Raw genomic sequence first — 18,999 nt, forward strand, 5'->3', positions numbered from 1 at the left:
TAAAAGACGTACAGTTTTGTTCGGCAGTTTGATAAACGGCGACGACAGCGCCCGGCCGGAGCGATCCTGGTAGTCCCTCACACTCTCGTACAGCTCCAGCAGCTTCTGGGCCAGGGGGCTTGCTTCAGTGACCTTTGACCTGAGACATAAAACAACAAGGTGGTAATTACCGAGTTCAGGATACAATTTTTTAAAAACCGCTCAAAACTTTTCTTCTTCCTTTTTTTTTTGAAGGCAAACCTCAACTCTCTCTCCTTTCAATTGACGTTCAGGAAAAACTGAACTTTTCATACTCTTTGAAATTCTATAAAACTATTTTAATGTTCAAAATTCTTATAAATGTTCTTACAATCATATCACTGCCTCTTTTTTTCAAGAGAAAAGAACAGCAACATACATAAATTCATCGCAGCAAGAGAGTAATTGTATGGCTAGTCAACAAAACCTGTTCCCAAAGAAAATACAAACATACACATGAACAGATTATATGAGGGGCTGGGACACAAAACCCACAACATCCATTTTAGCACATTCGAGAATATCGCCTTTTTTTAATGCTGCCATACGCACGAACAAGCGTAAAAAGATTCTTGGTGGCTTTTATGAGGTATTTTTTTGGTTTTTGCAGAAAACATTCTATGCATAAAACAGAACAAAAGATCCAACTCACTTGCCGCGGCCACCGGACAGCTTGGCCTGCTGGGATATGGTCTTCCACTTGGTGCGCAGGACGCGGTCCAGAGTGTTGGCGTCTTGGTACAGCTGGGAGCCCTCCTCGTTGTAGTGACGCGCGTTGTTGAACATCAGCTCAAAGTCCGCCAGCAGCGCCTGTTCACTCGGGTACTGTACACGACCAAAAAAAAAAAAAATTATAAAATAAATAATTTTTAAAAAGTTTTAGTAAGAGTTTTACGGCACTTGCTGGAACATAATAAAGTCATATAAGTGCCGAAGATTAGATTTTTTTAGTAGGTGTTTTACTGCACTTCAACACAACAAGGTCATATAAGTGCCGAAGATAAGATTTTTTTAGTAAGTGTTTTACAGCACTTGCAAACAATAAGGTCATATAAGTGCCGAAGAGAGTAACAAACACAAAAAAGGAGGAGAGATCAGGACGATAGACGTTTGATAGGAAAGAAGAAAGCAAACCCCTCCAGACCACCCGCCAACCACCCACTGAAATCCGTAAACATAGAAACTACATATATTGTGTGAAAGTAAGCCAGACAGCCAAGGAGGACAAGGACAGCTGAATTGAAGCTTGTGACGTCATTATCCTAGAATTACAAATCTGTATCTGCTCAGTACTAAGTCGTGAGAAAAATATTTTTTTTATTTAAGTTTTACAACATGTCAAGCTTTTTCAAATGCAGTTCTTTGAATCAGAATGTCTTGATAACGACTCCGAAAAATCTAACAATTTCGTTAGAGCAGGTAGAACATTTGGTTTCTGACCTCATGGTCTTTTAGCTTTAGTTTTAGTAAGGTTTTAAGGCGCTCTCAACTGCATAAGGTCATTTGGCCAGGGTGACGACCTGTAGGAGTGAGTAGGAGCCTGCGTCGAAGAACTGCCAGGTCCCAATTACACATAAACAGCTGTGGCAGCAGTCGACACATAAGCCTAGGCTAAATACTAATATGTGAGGTGTACTGACAAAATGACTTACTTTTTTATTTCAGCCTCATGGAAATTGATGCATCAACTTTATAGGTGGAGTTTGTACAATTTGCAAGTATAGAATAATAAAAGACACAATAGAACAAAATGGCATTTATTGAAAATCTATAAATATGACCCCAGTGTCAATTTCGGTGTTGATTTTCAGCCAATATCTTTATTCCTGGATTGCAAGAAGTAACTCCTTTTGTCAGCACGCCTCTCATATGCCACCATTAAGTAACTTAGTACCTTCTCCGACTTGATCTTTCCTTCAATCATGGTGAGGTCGATGGGTTCCATGATCACCTGGTAGTAGTCCGGGTAATCTTTGCGAGACGGCAGAACCATGAAGATGGGACGAAGGAGGCGGCCATTGGCATCCTATGCATTAAAACAACGACAGAAAGCTTTATGAACACAAGCTGCAATATTCACTTTTATTTCAAAAGGTCTTGTGGTGCATTCCTCAGCTTCTGAGAAAGATTAGTAAAATATCAAGCTTTTTGTTTGACTGGAATAGTGTTATCATTGCTTACACTCATTCACAAAAATAGTAAAAATGACAGTGAAACTCACAGTCCACAATTTACCTGAGTATTTCAGAGTCTTCAACAAACTGCTCTGATCACACACACACAGAGAAAACATTGTCTCTTTCTGTTGCAATATCAAAATGAACAAGCAGAATCTACTACTACAAGATTTAGTTTAAAAAGCACATGTTTAATTGTAATAATAATAATAATAATAACTGCATTTATATAGCGCATATCCATGCTCAAGAGCATGCTCTATGCGCTTTACAACTATTATTACCCTAGCAGACCCTCTGAGAACATTCGGAAACATTCTCGGCTTCCGCGGAAGCACACAGTGCAAGCTGCGGATTTCACGCGCTCAAACACTATCAAACTGACAAGATCGTTCACTGTCTATGGCCGGGTACCCATTTCCACCTGGGTGAAGTGAGGAAAATTTTGTGCAAAGTGCCTTTCCCAAGGACACAACGTCGGGCCCCTGACGGGATTCGAACCCACGACCTTACAGTTGCGAGTCCGAGAGCCTAACCACTAGGCCCCCGATGCCACAATTGTAAACCTCTCCCATCTTTTCTCTAAATCCACGTAAAAAAGAAATTTCAATCTCCAGTCGACAACCTTTGACCCAGAAATGTGACTCTTTCTTCTTTCAGCAAAAAGACCGAACATTGAGGAGGTGGGGGGGGGGGGGGGGGGGAGAGACCACGACATTTTATCCACTACAAATTCATTATGAAAGTACATGAAGAGGAAGTGACTCGTAAAACATAGCAGGGCCTTTCAACTTATCTTTCAATTTTCAAACATGACTGTCGCTGCCTGGAGTGCCTGCTGGAAATATTGTTTGCTTTAGTACAGTTTTACGAAGCTCACAACTGCGTAAGGTCATAAGAGCCAAGGGGTGGATGTCACCTCAACAGAGAAATCCTTACAGGGAATCAGGCTTACTCTGCTCACCTCTCTAGCTTCAACAGCACAAAGTCTGCTTCGACTATCAAGGCACTCCAGAAATAGCGGGTCACAAGAGTGCGACAAACATACAGAAGAAGTTGAGGAAAAAAGACGATAGTAAGGATTGGGAAAGAAAAAGCAGCAGCTCCCTGTTTATAGTTCAGGCACAGTTGTGAGCATGACATTGATGAATCAGACCATTTACAATTCTACTGTGCATAAGAACATGGAAAAGGCCGAAAGACACTTCAGTCAGTAGTACTGCCCCGGGGGTGGGGGGGGGGGGGGGGGTCTTCTGAAGATAAATTTTAGGGTTGTTTATTTGTTTTAGTAAGGTTTTACGGAGCTCACAACTGCATAAGGTCATATGAGCACCATTTAGGGTTGTAAAGGAACATTTACCCAGAAAAAAAAAGAAGAAAAAAAAGGAGGGGAGGAAAAAAAGCCAACTTTACACTGTAGTCATAGACGGTGGAGTACAGGGTGCGCAGTCTTTTCTTCAGACTATCATCCCCGGACTTCTTGGCACTTGATTTCTTCTTCTCGCTATCCGGCGTGGAGTTTGGAACGAGACTCGACTTTCTCGGGCGGCCACGGACAGTCGTGGGGGTGCTCACAGATTCCTCCTCCATGGCAGTTAACTCTTCGCTGTTCTGTGATAATAAAGAGAAAAACATCTGAAGATTGACATGGAGGTGGGGGGGGGGGGGGGGACTGCTGAGAACAACAATGGGGTAAAGAGTGTTAAGAAAAGCAAAAGGATGGATGGACGTTTGTTGCGGAAACATTTCAATCTAAGGGCTGGAGAGTACAATTTCACTGTTGCATAAAAAATTCCAAATACTGTGAAACAGGTGAATTTTCTACAATTATTAGTCGTCTTTCTTTCTTTCTGCCTCTCTTCAACACAGAAAAATCAACACTGACAGCACCCTTAGTCCAGAGGCATTCCCATAATGCTCACCCTGAATGATTACACCGCAGAGCAGTCAATTAACAAAGCATGTTCATCTACCATGTCCTCTACTTTATACATATATATGTACACTAATCAAAACAGATTACAAAGCAAAAAACATCATCTCATGTTGTTTCTCAAGTACAACTCATGTCAACACAATTTTTTTTTTAAAGAAAATGTTTCTTAAAGCAAGAAAGTTAGTTAACAGTCAAGGCTATAAGAAAAAGGCATAAAAAGCTTCACAAAGAAACCAAATAAATCAATTAAATTAAAAAGTTATAATAACAAATCTTAACATACTCTTTCTTTAATCAACAAAAATCCACATGAAAATTCCCCCTAAAAACACTTCTTAAGAAAAACAAAATTTAGGAAAATACGACTAGCTAAACTTCAAAAGCCTTGCTAAAGCAATCCAATACACGCAACTATATTTCTATACTGATGGAGCAAACAGACACAGCACAAAGTGAGAAGCTTACATCTACAAAAGGACACCGACATTTCTGTTGGTGCGGGGGACATTTCCTTCCATTTGCACAAGAAAAGCATTCTGCATCTATCTGCGTACTAAATGCGACACTCAAATACTCAAGCACTTCTAGGCCACCATCTGAACAGAATCAGCACACAAACCCCACCCACCAATATGGCAGCACAGCGATCACCTTTCTGACAAAATACAACATTGTTCTTCCAGTGTACCACAATCTATTAGACCCCCCAGTAGCAACAACTCCCCACCCACTCCAATGACAAAGGTAACAAGAACAAACACAGAAAATAATAAAGACCATAATTTTCCACAGCATCGTATGCATCAGAGTGCACTGCTTAACACTTTGCAGTCACACAGCCAGCGGTACAAAATACCCCATGTGGTGACCCAGCCAGGAGAGTGACTGCAACGGACTTCTCGCGTCTGGTGCACAACTGCGCCACGTGACCGGAACGGATCATTTTCACTGTTGCATTATTGCGTAAAGTGACCGCAAAGTGTTAAAGGAAGCTGGACTGACTACAGCGATTACTTCTATATTACTGTCTCATCATTAATACAGATTTACTTTCAGTTGTGTTATAAAGTTCATCACATTGCATTTCTTTAGCATATTTCAAGATTGATTATAGTAGCGTTAATTCTGAAGGAAATGAGAATTATCTTTCGAAAGTAATACTCATTGACTTATTTATCAGGCTTTGGAAACTATCAGCTGCTGTTTCAGCATTTTTTTATGCATGTGCATCACATTATCAGGCTTTGGAAACTATCAGCTCCTGTTTCAGCATTTATGTAGAAACTATCAGCTGCTGTTTCAGCATTTATGTGGAAACTATCAGCTGCTGTTTCAGCATTTATGTGGAAACTATCAGCTGCTGTTTCAGCATTTTTTTATGCATGTGCTGGTGGAGACGGGATACGAGTGACAAAGACGCAATTAGAGTTTCATTTCTGTCACTTATTCATTTTTTTAAAAGTTCTATTGCTTTTCTTGCATTTGCTGAAGCTACATAATGATAGGACAATAACCCTGTCAACATTACTAATCACTAGCTTGATACTAAAAGACAAAAGTATAATGGTCAAAAACAAGAGACGATGATACAGAAAAGCAGAAGCAGAACAGAAGAACTGGTTTGAAAAATAGAATAACCCCCCCCCCCAAGTTTTGTTTCAGTAAGAGTTTTACGGCACTTGCAACAGAAAACACAATAAGGTCGTATAAGAGTCGAAGATTAGAGGTGTTACAAGAGAGTAACAAACACCAAAAAACAAAACAAAAAAGACTTAATATGAGAGTAGCACACAAGAAAGGATCAAAGCAGCTTGCAAGAGCAGAAAAAAAGGACAGAATTAAGACAAAAGACATCAGAAAGCTGATGACCCTTACAGTTAGAGAGAGACGTTTCCAAACATGCACAACACAACAACAAACAACACATAATATATATATATATATATAGCTGTTGCTCAGCACGGTGCAGAGGTCCTTTTTGAACAAAGGTTAATTTTTCTTGCTTAATTAAGCTTAGTTTTAGCAAGAGTTTTACAGCACTTTCAACACAATAAGGTCATATAAGTGGTGAAGATTAGAGGTGTCACAAGAAGGTAACAAACATTAAAAAAGAAGGGGGAGAGATCAGGACGATAGATGTTTGATAGGAAAGAAGGAGCAAACCACACCAGAGCACCCGCCAACCACCCACGCTAAATTAAGCGTAAGGAAATGAAGCACTGAACATTCATTTAAAAGCTGTCCCCATTAACTAACATTACTTGTCCAGTCTTTAGGAACTTGTGTTCACAAACCACTCCCCTGCCCACAACTGTTATGTAAATATTCAGATAAGCAATTGGGGGATACACCAATAAAGACAGAATCCACAGCAGTATTCAATTTAAAAAATGGTAGGCAATCCAAAGCCTGCTAGCAAGTCAGAAATTGACTACAATATCATACAGAGCCAGTTTTTTTTCATAGGTCCTGGAAGGATGCCCCCAAATATATGTGTCAAGATTCACGACGCGGCGGAATCAGGCGTTTGTCAGATTTAGGCATATAGAGTTATTGGTATCATCTTTGCCTTGCTTCCAAAGAAATAAATAACCCTTCTACCTTGAATAGAACTCAAGATATTTGCAATTGAAGGAAGTGAGGTTGCCTGGTTTCAGTGGTGAATCTAGCGAGAAAACGGCCGCCTAAGTTGATAAATCCAATAGCTAAAGAGTCTTTGAAAACAGAAAAATTACATATTTTCGGCTTTTAATCAATGTTTTACAGTTAAATTCACATGGAAATGTGTTTTTATACGGACACAAAAGAGGTTGAGCCAAAAAATAAAAATTCGATAGAAATTTCCAAATTGGCGGACAAATGCCTGTTTCTCCGATTTCTGTATTTTGATGAACGCCTGATTGCACCACGCTGTCCCATATATATAAATAAATAAATGAATAAGTAAATAAAGAAAGAAATAATTTTTTTCTAAACTAGCATGGAAGAGGTGAACAAGAAGCCTGTAATATCATGACGTACAATCAAACCGTACAAGCTTGTTTTGAAACATTTGAGTTTGGTTTTTGTTTGCTAAACGGCGAACACAACAGCAACATTTCTTTTTAAAAAGGAAGTAAAACACAGCAAAGTGTGAAGTGAGAGTAGAAACCTCCACCACATAAATTAATATGAATGAGCTGTTGTATTTTAGAATGTTAAATGAATAGACATAAAGATCTTGAACATCTATAGCTCTCACTGGCAAAATTGAAGGCAAACGAGGCAAGGATAAGCCCACACCACAGCAACCTACTTAGGGAACCTAAACAAATGGGTAACGGGGAAAAATCAGGGAAACGTAGCTTTTTTTAGAGTATCCTAGCAAAGGAATGAATAGAGAACCATGATCGCCGATGTCTGTCGCAGATCTGGCACTGGATGAATGAAATGATATTACATTCGAGTGCAGTTCCTCTTAGTGCTTGCTTGAGCTCTTGACTTTCAGAGCCCCCCATCCACTTCAGGTGAAATTCTCAGAGTGAAGAGTGAAATGAGTAACACTGAAATACTCTCTATCCATACCCCGCTCCACCCCACAACAGATCTGACCTAAATGAAAACTCGGTACAAAAGCTGCAAAGGCATTAGACTAGCCAAAAAGAAAGTGCTAAAACATCAGAAAAGAACAAATCTTTTCAGTTTTCAAACACATTTGAAAAAAAAAAAAAGAAGCCAACACTAAAAATAGGCTCTTAATAACCACAAACGGAATTTTGTTAGGTGAAAGGGTAAAAAAGAAAAGCACAATTGAGCCGTTTTTGTAAGGCGCACACAGCAGCATAGACAGACATATAAATCTTCTCCATGAGGGCATTAACTTGTAATGAAAGTCAGAAATTCTAGCAGGGCACTGACAAATCTTTGTTTTAGATTTACTCATAGAAAAAATATTAAAATAGTTTTCAGCAGCTTGGAAAAGAACAAACTATCAAATAAAAGGATATGACCAACCCTCTTCTTGATAAACAGAATTTACTTCTTAAATATCTATCGTTTACATGAACACACACTTCTGCACAAATGTAGCTGCAAGCGCCGAAATTTTTTTACCAAACTAAAAAAAAAAAAGCAAAAAAAAACAACTTCTGCAGATCTTGGAAAGACTAATTTCCTGATATACTCAGATTCCTGGATCTATTTTATTGCCATGACTCAGGCTTATAATTAACTTAAAGAAAAGGAAAACTAGCAAATTACCACAGGTTTATAATAAAGAATGGGTACTTATGCAACACAAGTTTAAGAAAAGGGATAAAAATGGGGAAAATATTCACTAAGAGTTCACTTTCAAACTAAAAATATTTGATTACTACTAATAAGAGTTGTGAAGAAAAATGTGGTGAGTGAGGGAAATATAGAGCTCTGTGAATCGGGAAATCAAACTGAACACAGTAAGCGACACAAAGACAGCGGCACACACCATAACTGAAGTCAGAGGTGCCAACTGGATAACAACGGGGAAAAACGGAACTTTTCAGATCCCCGTGGAAGTGTGCGCGTCGGGACACAAAATCAAGAGAAGATCATATTGCCTAGTCCATATTGTATCTAGACTATTTTTATACAAAGTGCAGCAGTATGACATGCACACAGAGATTCAAATATAGATTTATAAATGTATATATGCAGTAGTGCATTGCAAAATTCGGACGATTTCAGAAATCTAGATTTCCGGATGTGTACTTGGAAAATCGGCACCTCTGATACGTTAAAAAACACACATAAATATTTCCTTTCATAAAGCGCAGAACAGTAACTGCATGCAACAATACGCACACAACAAGATGAGTGAATCATCACTTCTTTTCTTTTCTCAAATGACACGTTAGTTATAGCTTTGACACTTTCAGATAGAAATCATACGGATCTCTTGGTCCCCTCTTTTCTTTGAAAATCAAACTACTAAAACTTTTCCCACAGTATCACAACAGAAGAGTCATAGTCTTGTTAAAAACTCATACCTTTCCTCAACAACAATCGTTATCGGTGGAAATTAATAAATTCACCCTTCTTATGTGAGAGGTGTAGCTCTCATGAAACTGAAGAAGAATTTCACTTTTATTTCCTATTGCCCAAACTTTGTCCATCAAAGGAAATTGCTAAATCCTCTTAGCCTGACTCGGCCTAGTGACAGAAATATGAAATGTTTCACTCATGATAAGAGATAGGTGCACAACCCATATTTAAACTTTATTTTAATTAACAAATGAATGTTTTATATGACGTGGCGAGGGCCAATGACCTTAAACACTGAATAAACTTACATACCTAAACTTTGTTAGCAATCTCTAGCAACTTTCAATTATAATATCTTCACTCATTACATAATATGTAGTGCTGACTTAGCAGTGGTAAGTGCAACAGTACAAAAGAAAAATAAGGAATGAGTAACGATTCAGATCAAGACTGAGGGAGATTAAAATTATTAGTTATAATATACTCATCAACGCCCCCCACCCCTCCTGTTATTCTAAAACTCTTGCTGATTCCTTGCTTTTTATAGGAAAAAAATAACACGATACAAAAAATTAGAAAAAGAAAATATGTGCATAAAGCAAGGACAAAATATCAAATAATTAATAAATCTTTTAACATTACTCAAATAAAGTGTAGAATAAAAAAAAGAAAAAAAAGTTTTAAACGGTTACTCAATTCTGCCTTCTCTAAAATACCCCCCCCCCCCCCCCCATAGCATTCTCATCAACTTATAATTATAGCCCCCCATTTCCATAAAAGCACTTGGTTCCTGCAAATTCAGAGCTAGCATTTGCAGTTTTTGAAAGCCAAACAGACACATATATGTATATACAATGAGGACCTTTAAGATGTCGCAGGAAGCCACAATGCCCATCAAACTGACATGTACAACCTACACAACTCCGTGAGTTTTCGGCCTGTTCGCCGGCTGGGGGCAGTGCCGGCCAGCGTCATTTACAAAGGTCATCCACGCTGGCTCAGAACAGGTGCACGGACGAGTAATGGAAACAACACGGAGAATGGAACTCACCCGCTCCCCTTCTATAGTGGCCTCCTCCTCTTCATCGTCTTCATCCTCATTATCATTTTCCAAATCTTCCATAAACTCATCCTATGCAGCCGAGAAAACAGGCATAAAAACAGCTCAAGGAAATGTCGCAAAAGAAACGATGCCTGTTTGGGTAAGAGTACTCTAACACAAATAAAAACTTGCACCTTCCTTGTATCAACTTAATAAAAAAAAATAATCCCTCTGAAATTCCCAGAATAAATGTCTGCTGGTGCTATGGCAGTATACACAAACAACCATAACATTCTTTTACGCTGTGTAAAAGAGACTTAAAGTGTCGAGGAAAACTGTTCCCTTCAGGTTTGAACAAGCAGATCTCAAATTTACCAAAGGAGGACATAGTATTGTCTATACAGATTGCATGAAGAAAAATATTCCATAAATAATCACTAAACCTTCAAAATGTTTTCACTGTACACTAACACTTAAAGTACAATTCAGTCATTAAAAAAAAAACAATAAATGAAATCTTAAGCCATTTCTATACAGAAGGCATTCGATCAACTGGTTCTAGAGTGCCTGACCACACAAACCACAAATAAACCCATCTTTTTTTCAGAGTGCTAATTCTTGAGATTGAATCCTGCCCTAATCTGCAAGTCGTTTAAAATGATATTAAGCCTCTGAAGCATGAAAAGGACACCTATTCTCAAATGAAAGTACTCCTATTAAAAGTGAATTTCACTACAACAACAGAAGTCTATATAAAAACTTCAGTGCAGTCTCCTAGGAAACATTACACACAGTTATTAGAGGTAAAAACAAAGGTTTAGAGGGACAGATAAAACTGCACGGACCTGTACACATAAACAGATGAGCACAAGGTTATAGACACGAGGATTGATTAAATGATTGAAAGACACGTACAAAATGAACAAAAACCAAACAGTAGCAATGCAACACATGGCTGCTATAACTTCAGTTTTAGCAGTGAAAGTTGCCTCCTTATAAGAAAACGGGCCATGTAACTGTTACAACTTACAGAGGTTGCCTGGTAGAAGACCAGCCCAATTCCTATTAATAAATTACCCAGAGACATATTTTTATTTTATTTAGTAGATGTTTTACTGCGCTCGCAAATGCATAAGGTCATATGAGCGCCAAGGGGTGGATGTCAACAGAGAACTCTTTACAGGGATTCGGGCTTACTCTGCTCACCCCCAGAGATATATGTAATATACTTCAAATTGAAACCCGCAAAAAAAAAAAAAAACAATTTCCCTCTACCCATATATACAACCTGTTTAATCAATTCCGAGCTCAAGCAAAAAATTTTATCAACTTTTCTGTGGGTTTCAAGAAATGAAATGTCGCTATACAATACGAGACATTCCAAACAACTGGTGAAAAACGAGCTGCAGGCAAATGACAGCGCATCTATTTTCTGTTAAGGAATGAACGGTCTGTTTTCAAATTTCAGAAAACCCCTCGAGTTTTACTCATCCATATTATGTCAACACAAGTTCCAGTTTAATTCTGTTTTAAAGACTGGTTGGTTCTCCGGTCAGCTATAAATAATATCTCAAAACAGCTAAATCAACTGCGAGAAAGGAATTCCCAACCCCACAGGCAGCATCACCACATATTGCCGCACTCATTCCCAGGGATGTAAACAGGTTTTGAAAAAAAAAAAGCCGGAAAATAAACAGCGGGCGCGCATTGACTGACATAAGAATACAGCATTACAACAAATAATCTCTATTTAGTATATATAATACGTATTGTTTATAGTAGACTTTTGTCAAAAGCTGGGGCCCAAATGGCAAGTCGGCCGGAAAAAAAAGCCGGAAAAAGCCGGAAGATTTACATCCCTGCATTCCATCACATCCCCCTCTGTGAGAAACCAAAGCTGCCTGGCCAGTGCAGAAATAATAGAATGTGTTGCAGTAGCCACTGCGTAGTGAAAAACGAGTAATGATAGACTGAACTCAAGTAAGAATAAGACTAAATTAACTCGACTAAAGTAGAGAGTACGTATTACACAACCCGACGCAACAACACTCGAGAAATGCGATGAGAAAACAGAGAAACTAGTGGCAGGTGGAATTATTACCGCAAGATCAGCATCAAGCTCCCTCAGCTTATCAACCATCGCTTGGTGCAGAGAGACAGCATCCTACAATACGAAAAAACAAAAACAAAAAACATATGAAATTTTTTTAAATTTTTATAGTAAGAGGTTTATGGCAGTTGCAACACAATAAGGTCATATAAGTGCCGAAGCCTAGAATTGTTACAAGAGAGTAACAAATATAAAAAAGAAGGAGGAGAGATAAAGACGATAGTTGTTCGATAGGAAAGAAGGAGAAAAACCACACCAGGGCACCCACCAACCACCCACAATGAAATTTTTTTAATGAAAACCAAGGATAGCCATGCACAAAAATGACATATATAATATGTCCATCTCAGTGCCCATCTATAGATCAAAATGCAACAAAATCATATCTATAATAAGGCTTTCCCCCCATTACTCTCCGTGTATCATAGCTATAAAAAGTTATCAAAGAAAATTATACCCTCTGCGCTAAACACATATATCATATACTATGTTATCCCATGTATGAAATACAAAACATTTCTCAAAACCTTTAAGCAGTTGCGTGAGTGAAAGGAAACAAGCTGAAATCAAACGAAGCAGAGTCGGCTAAATATTCATTCACAGGGTGACAAATAAACAAGTTACCTTGTGAGAGAGTGAGAGAGAGAGAGAGAGAGAGAGAGAGAGAGAGAGAGAGAGAGAGAGAGAGAGAGAGAGAGAGAGAGAGAGAGAGAGAGAGAGAGAGAGAGAGAACACGAACGTTAGTGATGCAGAGCGGTTTAAACATGTAATAATAATGTACTAATTATGTTCTCGTTTGTTGTGCGCATGGGTGAGTGCAGAATAGGGCCCTTGTAAAACCATTGTCACTACTGCATGCGACCAAGGCAAATAAAGACAAAGACAATCGGAAAAAAACCCACAAAAAAACAAGTTACCTTGTATAGTTGAGATTCGTCCTGGTTGTACTTCTTGGCATTTTCAAAGGTAAGATGGAAGTCTCGCGCCAGATCCATAAGTGTGTCGTACATGTTCATCTGAGGAGTGCGCAAACAGGGGCTCAGTCACTTTTAGTTTTAGTAAGAGTTTTACAGTACTTGCAACACAATAAGGTCACATAAGTGCCGAAGATTAGAGGTGTTACAAGAGTAACAAACAGAAATAAGAAGGAGGGGAGATAAAGACGATAGGTGTTTGATAGAAAAGAAGAAGCAAACCACACCAGAGCACCCGCCAACCACCCACTGTCACTTTTTAAAATATCAAGCATCGTGTTCAGGGACAACAATATGTGAGGCAGCGTGATGAAATCAGGCGCTCGTCAAAACAACGAAATTGGAAATCTGGCATTTTTCCGCCAGTTTGGAAATTGTTATCGTATTTTTATTTTTTGGCTCAACCCCTTTTACATCCATATATAAACAGATTGCCAGGTGAATTTACTGAACAACATCGATTAAAGGCACAAAATAGGTCATTTTTCAGTTTCCAAGGACTCTTTAGCTATCGGAGTTACCAACTTTGGTGGCCATTATCTCGCTAATTTCACCACTGAAACCAGGCGACATCACTTCCTTCAATTGCAAATATCATGACTTCTATTACAGATAATTGGATAGTTATTTCATTGGAAGCAAGGCAAATGAATCAGCTTTCAGATGATACCAATAACTCCACATGCCCAAAATTTGACGACCGCCTAATTTCACCACACTGCCTCACATATTTTTCTATTTCCTTCACATTGTGCGAGACTTTATTCAGGGGGGGGGGGGGGGGGGTTATAAGCCCAGGAATAGTCTCTCCTTTCAAGACAAATTTCTTTGAACAGAGCTTCGATTCCCGTCCAAAGATACAGAGAATTGTCTAACCTTTTTATTTTACACCCTTGTAAGATCTTGCACCTGACATTCTCTCATGGAAAAAATATTTTGGGAGCCCCTGCATGTATCTAGCTCATTTTAAAAACACCTCAGCAGCTGACAGTTAGGTCTTCTAATCAAATTCCTACATGTGGTTGAATGATGCGTCTGATGTGATATGTACATTTTGTCAGCTTTACTTCTCTTTTCGTGTTGAATTTTAATGAAAGTAATATATAATTTAGATTTTTTATGTATACCTGCATGTGTTTTTACGGTCCTGTACAGCCAAGAAAAATTTCCCTCTGGGATTAAAAGGTATTATCTTATCTTAAAACTAAGAAACTATGGCTGATGCTTAAGGTACCTTTGAAAAGACATAAATCGAGGAACTTCTGCATGTTTTCGTTGAAGTGTAGCATTCTTCCCGACACACAAGAATTTAGACAACTTTCTTAAGCTTGATAAAGCCACACCAGTACAACAAACACCAATACAAATAAAATATAAAGAAAAAAAAACATGACAATTTTCCAATTGTTAAAAATTTTCTGAACACAAAACTAGTTATATTATAGGATTTTCCTATTATCTTTAAAAAACAACATAGCAAAAACAATTACCTCAATCTTGTAACGTATTTTATGCAAAGACATTGGCTTCTTGATCTCTTTATAGTAATCTGGGTAAAATCTGAGGACAGAACAGAAATATGCTCAAATACAAAACAGTTTTTCTTCATACAGACACAAAAACACAAAACTCCACAATAATATTACATTATAGATTTTTAAAAAGAACAGTCATAACTGCCCTCATAATGTCAAAGAAAATGTATTTCTACTTTAGTTTGTTTTAGTAGAGGTTTTACAGAGCTCGCAACTGTATACGGTCATATGAGCCCAGAAGATTAGAGGTGTTACAGGAGAGTAACAAACATAAAAAAGAAGAAGGGGAGATAAGGACAATAGCTGTTTGATAGGAAAGAAGAAGCAAACCACACCAGAGCACCCACCAACCACCCACTTTGCCAAAGTGAACCACTCTGGTGATTGCTCTGCAAAACTAAACTAGCTTGTGAACTGAACATATCACAACAACCACTGGTATAACTAATTACATAATTTTTCAAACACAAAGGAAAAACATTAAAAGAAAAAAAAAAACAACATCATGACAATCAGAGAAAAACATTTCAGTAAACCAAAATTAACTTTAAAAAAGGACTTTTTTTTAACAGGTACAGATGTATTCCTGTTACACGAGATTTATTTGTCATTTTTTATGTGCATTTGTGGCGTCTGTAGTCTTGTGGTTAGGCTATCAGACTCATAATCCTGAGGTTGTGAGTTCGGGGTTCAAGCCACAGGCCTGACATTGTGTTTTTGGAAAAGGCCCTTCACACAAATTTTTCCTACTTAACCCAGGTGGGAATGGGTACCCGGATGTAGATCTTGTCAATATGTTAGCGTTTTAGCGCCTAAAAATGGCAGTTTGCACTGCATGCTTCCCAGGAAGTTAAGATCGTTTCAGAATGCCATCAGGTCTGCTGTGGTATTGGTATAGATAGTAAAACACATAGAGCTCGCTGTTAGGCAACGAATTTGCATAATACAAATGTTATCTATTATCATTATTATTATAATTACATCTATATTATCTAAACTAAGAATGAAATTATTTGAAACATGCCATCATATGTTAAAACACATGTAATATGGGAGTCAAACCAAAAATCTCTTGATTAACTTTGATCAAAAGACTTCAGTACATTTTCGTCTGATTTGAAACGCACTTTTTGCTTGGAAGCTTTTGGAAAGGCTCCGAAAGAGAGTCTCCATCATCCCCTGTGACATTCTTGACATGGTTGTAAAGGATCCACTGAGGGTCGTCCTCCACAAGGTCATTGCCTGTGCCCTCTGCCTCCGAGTCCATCTCGAACTGACTGGACGACGCGCCATCATCCTCGGACGACTGATACTTCAGCGCCGCGCAGACAGCAGACATTTTCTGGATTATGATTCTGTCCTTGGTTTTGCTGATCAAAAATAGAAGAGGTTCTCGTTGGTGATGGTAATTCAGCAGTTTCTATGTTTGTACCCATCGACTCAAGGGTCAGTTTTAGTAAGTGTTTTACGGCACTTGCAACACAATAAGGTCATATAAGTTTCGAAGATTAGAAGTGTTACAAGAGAGTAACAAACACAAAAAAGGAGGGGAGATGAGGACGACAGATGTTTGATTGGTATGAAGGAGCAAACCACACCAGAGCACCCGCCAACCACCCACTCAAGGGACAAAACTGTTTAACCTCGGTAAAACTCTTCAGAGTCTAAACTTAATATATTTTTATATTACACAAGAGATCATGAAATTCACAGACAATACATAAGTACTCGAAACAATTTGAAGTGGATTTTGCCGAAACAACTCCACCCATAGTAAGTAACTGAACTGAGTGAGGCAAAGAAATTCAAGGTTGTTGTAACACTTCAGCTGAGGTGAAAAATGGACTCAGTCCATGAACATAGCCAAAAATCACGTAGCTGGGGTTTGTCGTCTTCCTTTTAACCCTACCCGTACGTCGCGTTTTACTATCGTATCCATAAGACGTGGGGAAACTCTGTGCCCCCACTTTCCAAAGAGGAAATTTACTCGCTAATCCGATGAGTAGGCTTTGCATAGCAGTCTGTCAAAATTATTTTTTGAGAAAATCTGAAAGTTTCAAAGAGATCTCCCAGAGCTACATATTGATATTAATAACCATACCATTCGTTCAAAAAGAAGTCTTAAAAATCTAGGGGTTCAGTTGGATTATGATATGTCTATGTCCTCCCAAATTAGCCAGCTCAGCAAAAGTATTTACTTTCAGCTTAAGAAAATTGGCAGTGTAAGAAATTATTTAACTAAAGCAGCAGCCAAGACACTTGTAACAACACTCATTTTATCAAAGTTAGATTACTGTAAAGCTATTTTGTCCGGTTCGACATCCGAAAAACTATCAAAGTTACAAGTACTCCAAAATCAAGTAGCAAAATTGATAATGAAACAAAAGAAATCAGCGCACGTAACACCAATTCTGAAAGAACTACACTGGCTGCCAATAAAAGAAAGGACCAAATACAAAACTGCCGTTCTCTGTTTTAAATGTATAAATGATAGTGCACCTTTTTATCTTAAAACATTCCTGGAAATATATCATCCACATAGAGCCCTTAGATCAGCCTCTGATAATCTAATTCTTAAAACTCCAAAACAAAATTATAAAACATACGACGAGCGTTCCTTTTTGTTCTTTGGTCCCCAGGTATGGAACGAACTCCCATATAAAATAAGATCTGCTCCAACAATTTCCATTTTCAAAAATCAGCTGAAGCATTTTTTATTCACAAAAGCATACCTGTCATAATGATGTACTGTGATATATATGCATGTGTATGCCAGACTGTGAGACTGAAGAAATAGCATGAGAGAATGAGAGAGAGAGAAAAAAAGAGAGAGAGATAGAGAGAAAAAAGAGAGAGAGAGAGAGATAGAGAGAGAGGGGGGGAGAGAGAGAGAGAGAGAGAGAGAGAGAGAGAGAGAGAGAGAGAGAGAGAGAACGGAAATGTGTTTCTATCTGTATAGAATTAATGTTTTAATGAATGTTTCTAGTTACTCACATTTCAACTTTATTGTGACCATTCGTGAATTTTTATTGCATTGTATATTTTTAATTAACAAATTTTCAACCTCACTGCGAGCCTGTTTTTCTCATATAAAATTTTACACATATGCATTTATATTACATGTATAATACTTTTTTTTACGTACACACTTGTCGATTAATTTTAAAGATGTGATGTCTTTTTCGTTGTAATGCGCATTGAGCATCTTTTAGGAAATGGAAATGCGCAAAATGCTATTTATTATTATTATTACTAGGAGTATTCTAGAATGTGAAGAATACAACCCCTGGCGTAGAAAATGACCCCAGGCGTACGGATAGGGTTAAAGAAACCAGGCCTGGTAAACTAAAGTACATCGGTGCCTTCTAGGGGTACTTGTCAGCACACAAAATTAAAATAATAACACAGATTTAAATACACTTACTTACTTTTCCGATCCAGCTGCCATCTGGGTTCTAGCCCTGCGGCCTAATCTAAATACACAAAAACTACAACGCAATTCTCACCTTAGTCTCCCACTACTTTTCACATGGCCAGATTTCTTATATTCCAGTTCCCTCTTGCGCTCACCAATGACTCTTTTCAATGTGACAGCATCCTAAAATCAAACAGACATGAGAATATGAAATGTAACTGCTTTTTTCATTCAAGCATCTAGTTACAACAACAAAAAAAAACAAAAAAAACTTATCAAGCTCAGAAATAAAAATAAGACTAAGCCTATAAAGACAGCTAGTTAGCAGCTGAATGATAGTAAGTAGCATTTGTATAGCACATATCCTCCCTCGACAGCAAGCTCTATGCGCTTTACACACTATATTATTATTAATACCCCTGCAGACCATAGAACACTCAGAAACATTCTCAGCTTCACGGGAAGCACACAGTGCAAGCATGCTTCTTAGTGTAACACTTAAGAAACAGCAAACTTCAGAAAAAATAAATCATTACTTCCTTTCATGAGCAGAACTTGACACAGCACGCCCATTCCCTTGAATTCATCATTAAAAATCAGAGTACCTTTGATCACATCACAAACTCTCGCGCTATGTCCGTCACTTGTATTTTGGTAAACAGATTGCTACCCCAGTGCTCTCTTGTCATATCTCCATTTTTAATGACAGTGAAAACACTTCATAACAAAGAGTGAGCTGAAGAAGATGTCACATTTTCACTGTTTAAAAAAATGGAGATACGACAAGAAAGCAC

The 18,999-nt window shown here is 38.1% G+C and overlaps 1 protein-coding gene across 4 annotated transcripts in view; it reads right to left on the reverse strand.

Moving 5' to 3' along the window:
- Positions 1 to 18,999, reverse strand: part of LOC101846345 (protein polybromo-1) — a 67,512-nt gene that overhangs the window by 41,167 nt on the left and 7,346 nt on the right. For 3 of the 4 annotated variants that reach the window (XM_035969373.1, XM_035969372.1, XM_035969374.1), the window contains exons 7-16: positions 18,297 to 18,388; positions 15,918 to 16,160; positions 14,746 to 14,815; positions 13,199 to 13,297; positions 12,273 to 12,335; positions 10,181 to 10,261; positions 3,609 to 3,806; positions 1,913 to 2,044; positions 671 to 843; positions 13 to 139 (exon numbers count right to left, since the gene is read on the reverse strand). In XM_035969373.1, coding sequence (XP_035825266.1) covers positions 13 to 139; positions 671 to 843; positions 1,913 to 2,044; positions 3,609 to 3,806; positions 10,181 to 10,261; positions 12,273 to 12,335; positions 13,199 to 13,297; positions 14,746 to 14,815; positions 15,918 to 16,160; positions 18,297 to 18,388 — 1,278 coding nt within the window. The remainder of the gene's footprint in view (positions 1 to 12; positions 140 to 670; positions 844 to 1,912; positions 2,045 to 3,608; positions 3,807 to 10,180; positions 10,262 to 12,272; positions 12,336 to 13,198; positions 13,298 to 14,745; positions 14,816 to 15,917; positions 16,161 to 18,296; positions 18,389 to 18,999) is intronic. The other variant, XM_035969375.1, reaches the window with a different exon arrangement.

This window comes from Aplysia californica, unplaced genomic scaffold (assembly GCF_000002075.1).
Source record: "Aplysia californica isolate F4 #8 unplaced genomic scaffold, AplCal3.0 scaffold00142, whole genome shotgun sequence".
Lineage (NCBI taxonomy): Eukaryota > Metazoa > Mollusca > Gastropoda > Aplysiida > Aplysiidae > Aplysia > Aplysia californica.